Source organism: Dermacentor albipictus, chromosome 5, assembly GCF_038994185.2.
Source record: "Dermacentor albipictus isolate Rhodes 1998 colony chromosome 5, USDA_Dalb.pri_finalv2, whole genome shotgun sequence".
Taxonomy (NCBI): Eukaryota; Metazoa; Arthropoda; class Arachnida; order Ixodida; family Ixodidae; genus Dermacentor; species Dermacentor albipictus.
In genome coordinates this window covers 148,331,004-148,347,644 of record NC_091825.1, presented here as the reverse complement: position 1 = coordinate 148,347,644, position 16,641 = coordinate 148,331,004, and the positions used below count along the sequence as shown (strand labels likewise).

At 46.3% G+C, this 16,641-nt stretch overlaps 1 protein-coding gene across 3 annotated transcripts in view; it reads left to right on the top strand.

The window, feature by feature from the left end:
- Positions 1-2,655: 2,655 nt before the first annotated feature.
- The window catches only part of LOC135906210 (uncharacterized), a 59,210-nt gene continuing 45,224 nt past the window's right edge, over positions 2,656-16,641 (top strand). Inside the window, exon 1 of one of the 3 annotated variants that reach the window (XM_065437475.2) lies at positions 2,656-2,985. In XM_065437475.2, the coding sequence (XP_065293547.1) occupies positions 2,976-2,985 (10 nt within the window). In that variant the 5' untranslated portion in view covers positions 2,656-2,975. Of the gene's footprint in view, positions 2,986-7,824; positions 9,658-16,641 lie in introns of those variants that run through there. The other 2 variants (XM_065437474.2, XM_070539160.1) reach the window with 2 other exon arrangements.

Genomic DNA, 16,641 nt, shown 5'->3' with positions numbered 1-16,641 from the left:
GAAGGGTAGCTATATCAGATGCATTAGTAACTTTTCGATATATAACGCAGTCGTCAGCAAATAAACAAATTTGTGAGGAAATGTTATCAGGTAAATCGTTAATATATATTAAAAATAAAAGAGGACCAAGAACCTGCACGCACCAAACATTTTATGCCACGGAGCAAACTTTCGAAGAAAAACATAAAAGGAGTGGACGGAGGGGGTGAAGTAGCGCGCTTGAAATGAACGCAGCAGAAGCTGGACAAAGCACGTTTCTTCCCCGCCGTACGTCGACCGTTCCTTAAGCAGGTCAGGGGCTGCTCTGCACACGTCGTGGTTTAGAGAGCAGACACCGCCGCCGACTCAGGTAATGCACAACTGAAACAGAACAGCCTACAACGAGGAGGTATCGGCGCGGGAGCTTTTTTCAGCCGACAAGCGGAAAACCGTTTTTACCGCGTGCCGAATAAGGGCCGCACGAGGCAGACACGACGCCTCGGCCACTGTTAACGGTGTCAAGCTCTGTACCGTACACCGCTGGAAAGTTGGTCCGTGTGTCACGCTGAAAAGCGGTCGGTATAGTCAGGCAAAAAAAAAAAAAAACGCTGTCTTAACCATCTGCGAGTGAGGTCAAAGTTAAAAACGCTACAGGTGAAAAGCGGTGTTTTGACTCGTGCTGTTTTCTTTTTAAATATTGTTCTAATAGGAAGCTCGGGCGCCGCAGTCTAGAATTACTGTACTGCTATACACCAGTGTTTTCCCTGATAACCTGCTGCCACGTATAGCTCCTGCGCGAAGAACGTGCTGTATGTATATATAGTCCCCATGTTTACCCTCTATACGGGTTCTTGCAGACTGCCCTTCTTAAAGCTTAAGCCGTTTTAAGATCAACGGGAACGGTGATAAACTCCTTTTGTGAAAGTGACGGACTGCTGCACTGTAGTGAGGTTCACCCTGCTGTATAAGTACGTGCCGTGTGTGAGACTCACCACTGCCAATAAAACAAACTTAAACTTCATCTTTAGGAGTTTTTGCACTCCCCAATACAAAACGTTCACTCTATACCACGGCACAAGGCAGTGTGAACGTTCCTTATTGAAAAAGCAGACATACTCCAAAGCTGAATATGAAGACCCTCTGAAATGGCGTTTAAGTATGAGACAATAAGTTACTCTATCAAAAGCAGTTGCCAATACTTCATTAGTATTTAGTCTGTAAAGAAAGATATTGCGAAGGTGATCAGCTTATACAGGAAAAATGTCATTGGGCGAAATGCAGCAAAGCTCAATGTCGACTCGTTTCGTGAACGAAAGCGATGCTTCAGCGTGAAGTTCACCCACCACGCAAAACACCAAGTGCCACTGGCCGGTGGCCTTCCCTAATGATACGTTCAGCATTAGGATTGGCTAGCGTTTACTCTTACGAACATTTCTAACTTAAGAGCATTTGTGAATACGGGCCTTGTAGGTCGTTAACTGGTTCATAGACATTCCAAGAGTCGAAGTGAACCTGTCTGAAACCACAATGCAATAGCAGAAAAACATGCCGAACATTTTAGGGTCATACATTTAGAGATCGGCCTCATGGTCGAGTATTAAGCACAGGTGCGTCGATAATCTTCTTTTAATTCCTGATCCCCCTCTCCCCCATAAATGCTAGCGAACCGGACGTCCGTCTGGTTGACCTCTCTGTCTTTCCTTGTTTCCCTCTCTCTATCTTTCTCACGATATTTTACGGGCAGTGGTCACAATAATGAAGCCGGCAAATATGTCACTATATAGGCATAGATTTATTAGCGTAATTCAAACGTCACATTGAAACGTATAACAATGTGGCCAGTGGCGTAGCTAGGCCGTCTGGCACCCGGGTCCCACAGGTCTTCTGTAACCCCCCCCCCCCCCCCCCGAGGTGTAGCCGGCGGAAAGAGGGGTATCTTCAGACGTATATGACACCCCACTCTCCCACCCCCCCACTTGCCCCTTGCACTCGGGGCCCACGGCCCGCCGGCCCCCCCTGTTGCTACGCCACTGAATGTGGCGCTTTGGGGAATGTTTTGTCGTGCATGCGTAAAGCTTTGCCAGGAGGCCTTGGGAAAAGTGATTCGACCTGCTGTAACGTCTCTATAACATACGGTGAACTTCGCTATAGAAGAGGGCCGACTACCAACGTAACAGATTTCCGAAAGTGCAAATAAATCTGCGGGCTCATCCGAAGCCCTGTGGCCCCGCCCCCTGGTATCGTCGACCCCGCGTCTCTCCTCCGCGAAGACGCCATAACGACGTTTCTCACTGCTTATCCGAGCGCGTACGCGTTTCGCAGTTCACGGTGCGCCCACGCTACCGCTGTCACGGCTAGCTGGGTCTCGTCGGGCGACCTCCTGACTTCCTTTGTTCCGCTCCGTCGAGGAGCCGTCTCATTAGCGCGCGGTCTTCGTCGTGTGCGTGCGCCGAGGCTGTTTGTAGTGCGGCGAAGTGTGTATGCGCGTACGCCTTTGTTTTCGCGCACAATGCGTCTCCCGACGCCGGCGCGCGTGCGAATCGCCATGTCGCGTTATTCACTCGGTTGTCGGGGCTCAGTGAGCATTTGATAAAGGAGCGGGAACGCGCGTCGAAATGATGGAGGGACGAGGTGCGGGAGGGAAGTTGTGCTGTTGTAAGGCCAAACAGTCGCACGCGAGACGTACTCGTGAAGCGGAAGTCGGCGCAGTCCAATTTCAACGGGAAACTGGCGCGACTTGAAAATGCCGGTGTGCGTGCTTCGTGATGATCGCCGCATTTAGTGTTGTTGTTGTTTTCTTTTCATTCAGCAAAGAAGTCATTGTGGTAAAAAAAAATCAGCGAGTAATGTCATTGCGTGAACGTGGAATTTGAGCTAGTATTCGTCTATATGTTGTGAGAGCTAAGATATAATGTTCGAGCAGTGCGAAAAAAAAATAGTCGCTGAAGCCGCAAGTTGCAACAAGTTCTGCCACATCGACATGCACATCCGCGATTATGATTTCACGTAAGTAACTTCTCTGAAAATATTTTTCTCCCAAGCAAGTAAGCGCGAAGACATCGCTCGTCTTGTCTCGTCAGGTCGCTGCTGGTCTCGTCAATATTTCATCTTCCCGTAAACAATTTTTCTTGCTTTAACTTTAAACCAGCCCCACATTAAGTTCTCCAAACGTATTTACTTCCTTCGCGGATACTGGGTTTTGAGAATCCAGCAAAAGTGTGCCACGTATTTCAGTGTTTCACACTGATTCTAACAGACTGGTCCAGGTAGGCCCTCAAACAAATAGCTTCGTAGAACTGTGCATACATAATAGGATCGGTCGGCAGCAACAGAGATTAGAGCTATATTTAGCAATGGTTGCGTGCGGCCACTTTTAGCAAGCAGTTCCGCCTTTCCCACCTCGTTAAGTAATCGCCCGCGGTGGCAATTAAGTGGATGAGGTGGCGGTTGCTGGCGCCTTTAGCAGCTTGCCCCGAAGGTCTGGCACGCGCCTAGAACAGAGAAAATTTGTTTCCTGTCGTTGATGTCGCAACGTGGCGCTCGTTCGGATTTGAAATAAGTAACGCAGTGTCATTCCTGCACAAAAGTGGGGCTGCAAGAAAAACAGGAAGTGTTGCGTTTCGGGCGTTAAATGATCAAGAATGACCGCGAGGATAATTGTGGACCGCCCGCAACGCCCACACAGTGCGCGCGGAAACACTTGACAAACGTCTGCAGGCCTCTGTTCTCTTCGTATTTAATTTAGTTTTACAGCTTGGTTCCGAGTTTCCACATAAATCGCACGACCGAAAGTGCTCCTGACCGACATCTGTTGCTGCCGACCAATCTTAATATGTATGCGCGGTTCTACGGAGCTATTTGTTTGAGGGCCTACCTGGACCAATCTGTTAGTCAGTGTAAAACATTGAAATGCGTGGCACACTCTTGCTGGAATCTCAAAAGCTAGTGTCCGCGAAGGAAGTAAATACATTTGGAGAACTTAAGGTGGGGCTGTATTAAAGTTAAATTAAGCAAGGCAAATTGTTTACGGGAAGATGAAATATTGAAGAGACCAGCAGCGGCCTGACGAGGAAAGTCTTGGCCGCAAAATCCGACGTTTCGGCAAGGGGCTTTTCCCTTCCTCAAAGACGAGTCCACGACGGCCTGGCGACAAGGTCCCGACGGTGACAAGTTGACTCTTGTCGAAACGTTGCCTCGAGGCTGATGCTTCTCTTGTGATACACCCACTGTTAATATTTAGGTGGAAGCTGTAGCTCGGGGGCTTACTACCTAAATATGTGGGAAAGGACAAATCATTTTTCTCCGAAACCATCGTACCAAATTTGTTGAAGTTTGTTGCATTTAAAAGAAAAACGGTCAAATGTAGTGGCTGTTGACAGCAAGTTCTTGATTTAGGGTGGAAATTGTTTAATATTGTTTAAACTAGCCAATTCTCAGAAAACGAGACGATCAACTTTACAACTCTGTTACTCAGCAATGGAAAAGCTATCAAAATTCTGTAAATTGAATATAGTAATACATCGAAAGTGTATAAAATTGATGAATTATACATGACTCTCAAATATACCATAATGTGTGAGTTGTACTTTTAAATCCTTGTAAACGATGTAACAAATTGACGTAAAATATAAATGGATATATAAAATTTGTCTGCTTTGGGTGCTCTAACGGTTGCAGCTTACAGAACTGCGATATCTATTGTTCTTGCAGCAGAGCTACGAATTTATAAGCTTGGGGCTTCTATTTCTTTCAGATTCACCAATTCTTGAAAATTCCTTTAAAGGAATTGATGCCTTAAACGGCAATTCTGCTTCTTACAGTCACTAGTATTTAACTTTTTGTCTCGAAGGCAAAAAATTTATTTCAAATCGGTCCAGTGCTTATCTCTGAACAATGTTTCTGCGTTCTACATGTATTTGAATAGGCGGCATCGAAGCTTCCTCTTAAAGCCACACAAAGCGCGATCAGACACGGGCGAAGTGCATTTCTCACTAGTGCCCCAAAACACGAAAGTAAGTTTATTGTGTACTAATAATATCCACAACAGGCAAAAACATTATATAACATTTGGCTGTCACAATTTATTACGCCTCTCTTCTATGTTGTTTGCTTGTTTTTCCTTAAAAATGTACATATATGAAGGAGGTCAAGAAAGACGTTGCGTTAGCAACTAGGCAATGCCCTGATCCCTCTACATGTGAACAAGAGCAGAGGCAGCATATAACGGAAATTAATTGTAATGAGAAAAGATGAAATGAATCATATTAGCCAATAATATGATTGCCAATAAACGCTACAAACGTTATACTTATCGCCACAGCCATCGATTTTTTTCACTGTGGTAATTACGCTCTATAATGCTAGATATGAAGCAGCGCCATCAAGAAGCTACACGTCAACGAGAAATGTCAGCAACAGGATGATCTAGGTAAAATATTACGCACTCTCTGGCAAACCCTCAATCTCAAACAAGACATAAATCATATATCGTCGTGGAAGCCTCTGTATACAACTGCGCAGGCGTTGGGTTGCACAAAGCGGCCAACTGAAATTTCTTTACTTCATTTATGATTGGTTCCAAAGATCGCGTTAACAAAGAGCACATCTTGCATGTAAATTTGCTCCCATATCAGTTTGAGCAATGCACGCGATGCATGCAGCTCCAAAATGGCAAAATATTCTTAAATTCCTATATTTTAAATATCGCTTGTTAACTTATTTGAACAACGCAGAAACACTGACAACGACCCGTTGTTAGACGCTGTTTGTAACATGGCGTCATATATGCGCGACCGCAATACCTTGCAGTCACAAGCACCTAAAATCATACAGTTGCTGCGATTATTACAGCTAAGCTGAAGAACTTGCTGCGCCGATACTCCTGCTTAATTTTCGAACAAGGCGGCATATACATCCACAAAGAAGTTTGAACAAGTAGCGCCCTTGATCTAACTCAAATGAAAAGACTAAAGGAGGAGGAAGCTGGAATAGACCGAAAGACAGAAAGGTTAGCCAGTTCTCAGACAGGCTGACTACCCTCTGCTGGGAAAAGGGCGTAAGGGGAATAAAAGATAATAGAAAGGAAATGTTACAAAACAAAGGAAAGAAGAGCAAACAAAAAGGGAGGGGGATGAAAAAAGGAGAATACGGCACTCCTTGAAGTCTGTCTATAAGACCAGACATCCGCAAGAAGCGCAACAACACTTTCAAAGCCTTCTGTGCTGAAGACGGCCTCGGCCAGTGTCCCAGGACCTTTTCGTCCGACAAAGGACGTTTGTCAAGACTATCTCACACTCTTCAAAGCTTTTTCCTGGGTGCACTGAAGCGGGGACACTCACAGAGAAGGTGGGCGATCGTTTCCTTCAATATTACTTATGGGGCTCGTTTTAGTTTAAACTATAGAAATACAAATGGTTCACTTCGTCCACGGCCAACAATAGGGCTACAGAAAAGAGCACTTGTGCTAATTAAAACCATTTTGAATGAAACAAAAATATTAGACTCATACTAAATGTTCGTGGCTGACCACACTATTACATTTTTCTTTAAATACCAGAGGGTGTATATGTCGCATCTGTGTAGCTCACGTCTGGTTTTATTATATGGTGTTAGGGGTCTTCTTATGTAGATATGTGTAACTAAGCCAGCCGTTTAGTCTATGAAACTCAAGAGATGTGCATGTTTTCTGACTCTTTTGTACATTTTCGCTTACTTACAAAGAACCGTCGTGGTGGCTTAGCGGCCATGGTGTTGCGCCGCTGTAGCTATAAGTACGAGCTCGCTGGATCAAATCCCGGCTGCGGTGCCCGCATTTCGACGGGCGCGAAATAATGCGAAAACGCCCGTGTTCCGTGCATTGGAGGCACGTTAGAGATTCCTCGGTAGTCAAGATTAATCCAGTGTCCCATACTACGGCGTACCTCATAATCAAATTATGGCTTTGGCACGTAAAATTAATCCCGGCATTCAATGCAATTCTACTTTTTCACAGAACTGTGCGTCTCTCTTACTCTCCCTTTTTTTACTCCCTTCTGTGCGCGGAACTTCACAAATGTCCGTGTTATTTGGCTGTCTACAGTGCTTTTGCTTTTAGCTTTACTTGTGCTGCGAAGAGAAGCAGCTGGTGCCGATAGAGGCGCCAACTTCTCCTTTAATTTCATGTTAATAACGCGAAACTGTGCTCTCTCTCTTCATCCCCATACCTCTCTCTCTCTCTTCTCTCTCATATTAATAAAAATATATATCACTTATGCGTTTTTGTCTACGTATGGTGTTGCCGTGCTGACAGCACTTTAGTGAAGTGTAGGTAGCACGGTCCTAAAGGCTGCATCGAAATGTTGATAGCCACTGGTGGATTTTCTTCTTGGAGTCGGAGTGTCAATTGCGACTTGCAGCACTGAACACCCAGACATTTAGCGTCAACAGATTCTAGCCATATAATGTGCAGAGCAGCCACTGCATCAGCTCGAGCGACTCGCTCCAGCATGCCGGTCACCTCGAATGGGTGACGGTCGCCAGATATTGGCGATCGCTCAAAGTGATGACAGGCAGCATGCATGCTTCTAGGTGTATACCTTATGGCCAGAGTACTGCGCGTCGTCAGTGCGGCGTCAGTGCGTCGCCTATGCGGCGTCAGTGCGTACTGTACTCCAACAGACATGGTAGTTAAAAAATGTTGTTTTCAGAAAAACGCTCAAGCGCTCCAAGTTTGAGAACTGAAGTATTGCTCGCAATATATCATCAGTTATGGCGACGCTTACTTGCCAACCTATATGGGTGCTTCTTTTTTTTGTTTTTTTTGTTTTTTTAGTTCAGCGCAACGGGCACAAGACAACTTTTTCTTCACTAACATTTGTATGTGGCAATGTGAAAGCGTTAGTTTAAACAGCATAGGTAATCAAACAGAACATGTAATGATTCTGATCAAGCCTTACCTGAGTAACTTCGGCGATATTCCCGCGCAGACTGTTGGAACGTCCTTTCACGTGATGGCACCCGTGTAGCTAGCAACGAAGCACAAGGTTTTGTGGATCACTTTTCACTGTTTCTCGAAAAATTCAATTTGCCTAGAGTGGTGCTGCAGTGAACTCGACGATGTAGGAGATTCCGTACGAGGGCGCTGAACGACAAGCGTGGGAATTATATCACGTAGCGCAGGTGTGGGCTTATGGCGCTGATAACGCAGGCCGGTGATAACTTGTTATTAATAAATCGGCTTGTCTTTCGACAAATCCTGGACTATGTTTATCCTTGTTAGAACTAGGCGATATTCTTCTTGCACAACTGGCAGAATCGGGGCACAACAGAAAAAAAGCCGTCAGGTGTCGAAGCAATACTCCGACCTGCCACCTTGAATGTGTAAGCGTGAACTTTGTTCTGAATTATCATGAAATAAACTTCGTTATTGCTTAAAAAACGTAGCGGTGTTTAAGCAGATCATTTGGTAAACCAACGACTCAGACGATTCCTTTTTAAGCAAAAATCTTGTTTAAATGGAACAGCACATCTCATTCGCCTGCAGCTCCGGCGAGTGTTGTTTGCAAATGGAAATGCGTTGTTCACGGATAACTGAATAAGCGCGCTGTAGACGAATCACTCTCAAATAGCCCGTTAGCACGCAACTAAGCATGGGCTAGAGAGATTTCTTGCGTAGCGCGCCATGCGTGACGTAAACAGCGAAACGCCCATCATTCAGTTCCCATGCACTTCCACACACAAACTGCGCACATCCACAGTTACGTCATTCCGTTTCAAACCGATCAGTCCAACGAACGAAACCCGAAAAACGTGGAAGTCACAAACACAACATTCCGTCAATGTCGAACAGAGTTTCGCTGCTTTTCGCTAATTATGCGGGTGCGCCACTCACAATCCGGCGTCGCCGAGTTGCCGCCGAGTTCTCGTATCCTCTTCGATTAAAAGGTTAGGATGAGCTCGCAACACTTCGAAATCGTCGACCGATCTGGGCAGTAGGCGATCAGCGTAGTGCTCGGTGACTTCGCTTAGTCGCTAAGTGTAACACCTGTGACTGCCCCCGCCGCGCAGCTGCACTGATGGTGTCGCAGCGTTGCCCAAGTCCGGTAAGTATCCTCCAAGGATGTCCCGACGGAGATGTTCCACAGAGATGGCGAAGAGGATGCCCTAATCCTTCCAAGGTTTCCCGATGTCTGCGACGAGGAGCCCGAGTCGTATGGTCGCTGTGTCGTCTACCGGTGGGCATCGACGAACGACGACGAGGGAGCGCCTGGGAAGAGTAACTGCCGCGACGGCCGGCTCATCAGACGTCGCGCGCTCGCCTCGAGCGCCGCACGGCTGTTTGCAGCGTTGGGAGAGAAGACGTGCGCGGATAAGCGAGGAGGACACGACGCTACACACCTGGCGGCGGCGGCGAAGAAGAAGAGCCGCCGAGGAGTCGACGCCGATGGAGCCGGTCCGCGGCGTAGCTCGTGTTTCCCTTGGGCAGCGCGGGCGGTGGTGCCCGGCGCTACCTGGCGCGACCCGCCAAGAGGCGGCGCCAGCGTCAAGAGGCACGTGTGCCCGCCGGCTTTGGTGGCACGCTTGCTTGGCGGAGCAGCACCTCTGAGGAAGGGCTCCCCCGTGGTCAGAACAACGGCGCACCTAGGAGTGAACCGTATTCGACGGCCACTGAAATGTACACGCGCATCGAGCGACGGAACGGTAAGCGATAGGCGTGAGGTTCATAAATATAAATACGGCAGTAAGGATTAAAGAACAAGCGCTTGGGAGATGGCGTCGTAGTTAAGAGTGAGAATGGAAGTTGACGAGTCATGTAGTGATACGTTGAACAGATGTGTGCTCTATTCGAGAAACAGGATGGGTGCCGAGGGAAAGGAAACGCATTCCAGTGTGGTGAGGTTTAGGTAGTACTGACAGTAGAAAACGTGCAAGCATGAGATAGGCTCGGCTGATTCAGTGCGGAGTAATTGGAGACCCCTGGCGAAGACCTTCATCGTGAATGGGGTCAATCATTGTGATAACCAAAATTAGACGAAACAGGAATCAGTTATCTACATGTAGCGTACAGCTTAACGGAAGTTAGAAAGTGCAACCGCGGAACCATACCAAGACATGGCCGACGTTTCATTCGCGTTTACCCGAGGGGAAAAGAACAAGGGGGCGAAGGGCAAAAAAAGTTGTTAGAGTTAGGTTCACATTAAAGAGCACAAGATGGTCAAAATTAATCTGGAGCATCCAGCTACGGTGTTTCCCATACAACAATTAAGTGTTTGTCATGGAACGTCAGCGCCATTACTGAATCGGACAGTCAATCAATCAATCATCGTGTATGGTCCATGCAGTGAACGTCACTGCGGACAGCGCACGCAACTTTCGCTGGCCAACTGCACACACAGGCTACGAGGAATTTCCGTTCGGTTTCGTGCTGTGAATACCTCTGCGGGCAGCTGTTATAATATGCACCCTTTTTTGTGGAACTTGGGCAGGTCGGAGCTGGCTGTGCAAACTGCGCCATTCTCTGAACGCGACGAGGCCGGAGCACAGGGGAAACGCACGGGATGGAAATAGCGGCGCTAAATGAAAGATGTGTCCACTTTAAGCGAGCCAAACTGGACCGTTTCTGAAGTTGGTGCCCTTGTATCAGTGAAAGGGAAGACCTTGAAAGCTATGCCTGACGCATGTCAAGTTATTTGCACCCCCATTGATGCGCTTGCGCACCGATGGCGCTATAGTGTCTACGAGCGCCGGCAATACATCGCTTTAACCATTTCGTAAATGATGGATGTACTCTACAGATTTCTATGAACGTCGCCCTTTCTCAGGTCTTCTGGTTTCTTATACTAACGTAGTCCGTCATCGCGAATTCGCTGTTTGTCAGTGATTCGCCTTATTTTGCCCCCTAATTTCTAACGTCCTACTGTTTTCAAAACATTACAAAAGAAGAACACTACACAATATTTTTTAAATGCGCTCGTAGTGAGCTTTAAATCCCAAATGTCTTCAAAGTTTAGTGATGTGCATGCTTAAAAGTGTCCGGGCTTATTTCTATTTTTTAGAAATTACGTCATATAGGTTTATTTATTGTATACATACCGCTATACCCAGTAGGTGTTGATGCATGAAGGGCACAAGCATAACATAAATAGTTACAAGAAAATTAAGAAAGTACAAAATGAATAAATTTTACAAAACATTTTTCAACTTAATCCAAAGCGAGAAACATATGGCAAGCACATTACTACAAAGGTAGGAAACAGTGCTACAGTGCTTGATGAGAAGGTTAGGCAAAAGTGCACGTGAGAAGATAGACTTAATGTTAATATTTGGGAGGCGCTGAAGTTGTTTTCAACTAATAATTATCTAAATTGTTTCAACTAGACGTAAATCTAGGGAAACTATTCCATGCCCTAATCTCCTATAGAAAGGAGAAGTATTTAAAACAATTAATTAACAAGTAAGTAGTTGTGAGCATAACAGTTGTGAACATAGCCCGCAGCATAGCTCAACCACCAAGAATAATAAAAGAAGCCGCAGTGGGCTTCTTACCAAAGCCACGGCAAATTTTTTTATCCTTTTTTTAATTTATGTATAACCTGTAGTGTGCGTACGCCATTAGGATTAGCCACCGGTTACTCAACATATGCGTCCGACTCTACCCACCATTAGCACTGTGGTTAAACGACTCTGGGGTGAGATTTTCCTTTAGTAATTTTAGCGCGAATTCCTGTACGCTCAGTACATTGTATCACGTCCTTTGTAGTTCACGTTCTTTTCTCGATTAAGCGAGTCGATTGACGCGGCAAGACCTACAGGGCCAAGCAGTAGCGTAGCCAGGACTTGCTTTCCGAGGCTGTTCACCTCCGGCACGTGGCCTGTTTGTTATTGTTCCAAGGGGAATGAATGAAACCCTGGCAGTGTTCTGACACTGAAACTCACTCCTCGCTATACGCCACCGGCACTAAAGCTACTTAATTGCTTCCATATCCGAGTGTTTCCAGTGACACTCTCAACACTGTGCATTCAAAACCATCTGTGAATCTCCTTGGGATCGTTCGAGCCATCTCTCGGCTTTCATTGCGTTTTTAGCTGACCTCTGCGAACAAGGAAGTGCAGAAGAATGGCAAGCCGGTCGAGTTCGAACATGTCCGTTGAGATAGCGCGCAATGAATATATGAAGAACTCTGTCTGACAACTGGAAGTTCATGGGAACGTTTCCATTATCAGTGTACATTTTGTTATGTAATATCAGGATACACGTCACGTTGCTTTCCGATAAACCTTGTGTTGTCAGATACCGCTCGTCTTATGTTCATTTTATTTGTGTCTTGTTGCTTCTGCGCTACTTCAATGAACAAGGAAGGACAGAGTAATCGAGCGGTATCACCATTTTCAGGGCGCAACCATAGTTTCGAGTACCGGAGGAAATCATTCTACCTGGTATACTTGCAAATAGAAAGACAGGAACACTGTTCAAGATTATGCGAGGACAGTGTTCAGGCTATGTACCCTGCCCACCATCACTTCCGCATTGAAGGTGCTGGACAGTCCGAAAAGGAAGATCTATTACAGTTGAGGAGACCCGTATACAATAAAAGCGTAATCGCCAAGACAGATTGTCCTGTTGTGTAAGTGGGAGGCACTTACACGGAAGCCGCGGGCGAACTCCGAAACAAGAGACAATGGCGGGCATATTGTCTACCGGCTTTTATCCGTCTCGCAGTTCAAGTTTCAAGCGCGACGATCCGTGCCGCTCGCCTGTAACACATACTACAAACTAAAATGTACAACGCACAGAAAAGGAACCAAGAAGATACGTTCGTATACGGTCTTAAGATAGAAATACGCTACTCCCTTCCGTAGAGACCATAGCGGAACAATTTGGGAGTGGGACAAAGGTCAGTACGGAGTGCGCACGATGGCATCTTGGAGGAGATCTGACGCTAAGGAAAGAAAGAAGGGAGGAAGGAAAGAAAGGACGAAAGAAACAAAGGCTTCTTACTGGACGCTCTGCTAACGCGCTCGTTTCCTTTGGATTCCGTGCAACCTGGTCGAGGCGTTTCGGGTATCTGAGCAATGCTTTCTATCAGCAATATTTGTAAGGACGGAAAACTTACGCAGATCCAACGCACATGTTGGGATGTATGCGGAGCGAAGCTTATGTAAATCATTTAAATAAATGCTCTACTACTAACGGGCGATGCGTAGTGTTTCATGCGTGCTATTTACTCTCATCATATGCAATGTGTAATCTCCTGAAACGTTTGCCGTTTATCCACCACTAAAGTCACAGCTTTAGTGTCATACAATTTTTATGCTTATGTACTGCATCGTTCACAGGGTAAGCCTAAATGCAAACTCTGACTCAGGTGGATGCGTTGTGCGAGACGCATTCGCAGCAGCGATGTCACAAGGACGAAGGTTATGTGTGATGCTTGTCGAGCGAGTAACGTTGATGGCAGGAACATGCACAGAAAAGTACGAGACGTTTTCAAGCAGCATTTTGAGACTTTGTATCTCCTGCATCACAGTGGGACTGGATATGTAAGCGGTCGAAAAAAACATTGAAAATTTCGGAAAAGAACAGGTTTCATCAGGATAAAATTGAAGAAAAGACAAAACAGAGCTTTCTCGCAGAATTCTTCTGTTGCAATGCGCCTCCTTTCGATGTATCTAAAAGTTTGATCAAAAGAAGGAGTTTGGAAGTCTGCGAAGCGTCTGGATCCATCCATGTGGCGGCAAGGACTTTGCTTCAACCAACCCTTCAGCCCCCTCGCGTGTAGCGTACTGCAGATCCCCCCTTCTTCTGCGGCATCTGAAAGAAACTGGTCCAAGTTGGGGAAATGTGCGCACCAAGCTACGCAACAGGCTGGCAGGGGATCGCGTGCAATAACTTGTGTACGTGCACTCGAACCTCAACGTCGGAAAGGCTTCGTCCGCTGCTCAGCGAAGCGTTGACGCGTCAAGTAGAAATGAATCGGACGCAGAATGATATAAATGTCGGTCTTGGCGCTCTGATGTGAAATCAATGCCTTGACGGGAAATCTTGCCTAGATTTTGAACCCGTGGAAGCTCTGCTGGGACTTTTGTGATGCAATAATGGAACAATTATATTCTTTTCAGTGTTAAAGAAATAAATGTCTCGGGTTTTTCATAGCTCTGGGCACAATCGTCTTTTTTTTTCAATTTATCGCATTGTTATGGGGAAAAACATGAAAGAAGCTAGTTTTCTCACGCCTCTCCAAATTTCATGAAATTTTACATCTCTAAGTGGGACACACCCATTCTGGAGGATTGGCCAAGTCCGGGCACACGCCCAGTGGCACACACCGAATAGCTAAATCTATGAAAGTAAAGTACATGAAAGAATTTGTAAAATGTAATTGACCATTTCTTTAACATATCGGTGTGCGTTAGAGATGCCTGCGAGCCGACAGTATATGTTCAGATTTTATGTAAAATGTTTTTTTTTTTGCGCACACTTTGTCAGCACAAAAGGGTCAAATAAGTCACACCGCAGGTACTTTCGCAGTGTGCTTTGTGTATATATGTTCACAAATACGTCCGCCGAAATAGCGACCGACCAAGCAGGAAGGCAGCCACGCCACACACGAAAAACTATGCAAAGAACACTTCCTTTTAAAAATAAACGCAGTTACCGCAATAGTGTAGCTTTGTTAAGAGGAAAACAATCCGGTATATGTCAGAAGCCTCTAATGTTTTCTGTAAGGCCACACTTTTGCGTCTGTTGCCTACCGAAGACGCAGAAATACTTAAACAAATCTAATAACATTTGTAAATATTGAATTATTCTGTCCATCACAAAACTACGATGGTGTGATTGACTATTATGTAAGGATTATCTTTGTCCGAATCTATGCATTTCTTATCATCCGTCCCGCCTAGTGACCAATCTCAGCAACGGCCAGGACGCGGCTTCGTGAGAACCAATAACGAATGACAAGCAAGAATGGAAAATGAAAACAATCATTACGTAATACTGGCGCAGATAGAGAGAGATATAATTTAATTGAAAGAAGGCAGAGAGGTCGGCCTGAGCTAACGCGCTCTAGCCTGCTACTCTGCACATGGAGAGGGGGAACAGGGACATAAAGGTATGATGAGGGATAATGACGATGACATAGAAAGAGGGATGCGCAATGGTGAAAGCGAGTTCAACATTCTGATGATAAACATTCAGAACTCTTATCCATGAATCAACTATCAGGTTCCGTATCAAGTCTGTAGTCACCAATTCAAGTGAACTTAAAGGCGCTAGGACGAGGCTGGTGTGTGGGCCTCTCCTGCATGATCAGCACAAGCACCACACAAAAGCGTTATAGCATGTACAGAGCTGCGATAAGCGGCTCCAGCACGGCGAGCACCTGCGGGGCACATTTAGCGGCCGGATTCTCTAGACCACCGAGAATCACGCGCATTGACTCTACCAGGTGCTTGAGCATTTTCTGTACGCTCTCCATCTCATTGTGTCCAACTCCTTGCTTGCCCGTAGGATTTTCAAACAAGGGAGGAAGTACTGTAAGCTCGCGAATTAACTCCCCATCCATCATTCTGATGGCGCGTCATTACATCGCCGCAGGGCTGTCCTATGTACTCCAGCGTGGTTGCTGTGACTCGCGATGACACCGGACTTGCGGTGCGTGAAGGTTGACGGTGATCGGCCGCACTTGCTCAGAGGCGTTCTGCTGCTGAGCACGAGGTCGCGGGTTCGATGCCCGGCCATTGGGGTGGGATGCAATAACGTTCGTGCAATTAAGTTTAAACTCGAGTTAAAGAAGCCGAGGCAGTCTAACTTAATCTGCAGCAATCCACTATGGCGTCTCGCGCAGCCCGTAGGTTTGCTTTAAACCCAAAAGATGTCATATTTAGTGTGAAGATTATTTGCCGATCAATTGCATGAGGATGGTCTAGGAAAAAGCGCCGCATAAGCAGCTTGATGAGTCGAATATATCTTTTCCTATTATATGGCACCAGTCGAATAACGAAAGTTGATAACGCCACAGCCCCCCTATACTGAAGCCAACGGTTCAACGAATGGAGTTGTATTCGTTAGGGCAGCAACGGTTGCTGCCTTGATGAAGACAAATCTCCTTATGCTATTCGAGAAGCGATTCGCCACATCTGCGGGGAAAGACCTCAAGAGTGGTGCATTTTCACGGACTCAAAACCCGCGCTGCAAATTTTGGGATGCTTCCTGCGCCACACCGCATATCAGGTTCTGGCCCTGCAGATCACCGAGCTACTTTCATACGCTCAAGAAAAACACCACCGCATAGTGTTCCAATGGATCCCGGGACACTGTGGGCTCAACGGTAATGAGATGGCCGATGCTGCAGCAAGGCGCGCCCTCAGCAATGGCATGCGAACTGTAGTGCCATTCTCTAGACCGGACATCACATGCCTCCTGTCGGAATTAATGAGGGGTGCGGCGAGATCATACTGGGCCCAGCCAGACGCCCGTCACGTCCGCCTTAAAAGCCTGGATCCCGATAGGAAATTTCCTATTCTGCGTGGAATTCCACGCCCTCATACATGCCTGATACACAGACTGCGATTAGGCGTCGCCTTCACGCGCAAATATTTGCACATTATTGGACGGACAGACTCCCCGGACTGTTCAGTGTGTGGCGCTGTAGAGACTATAGAACATGTGCTCGTGGTGTGCCC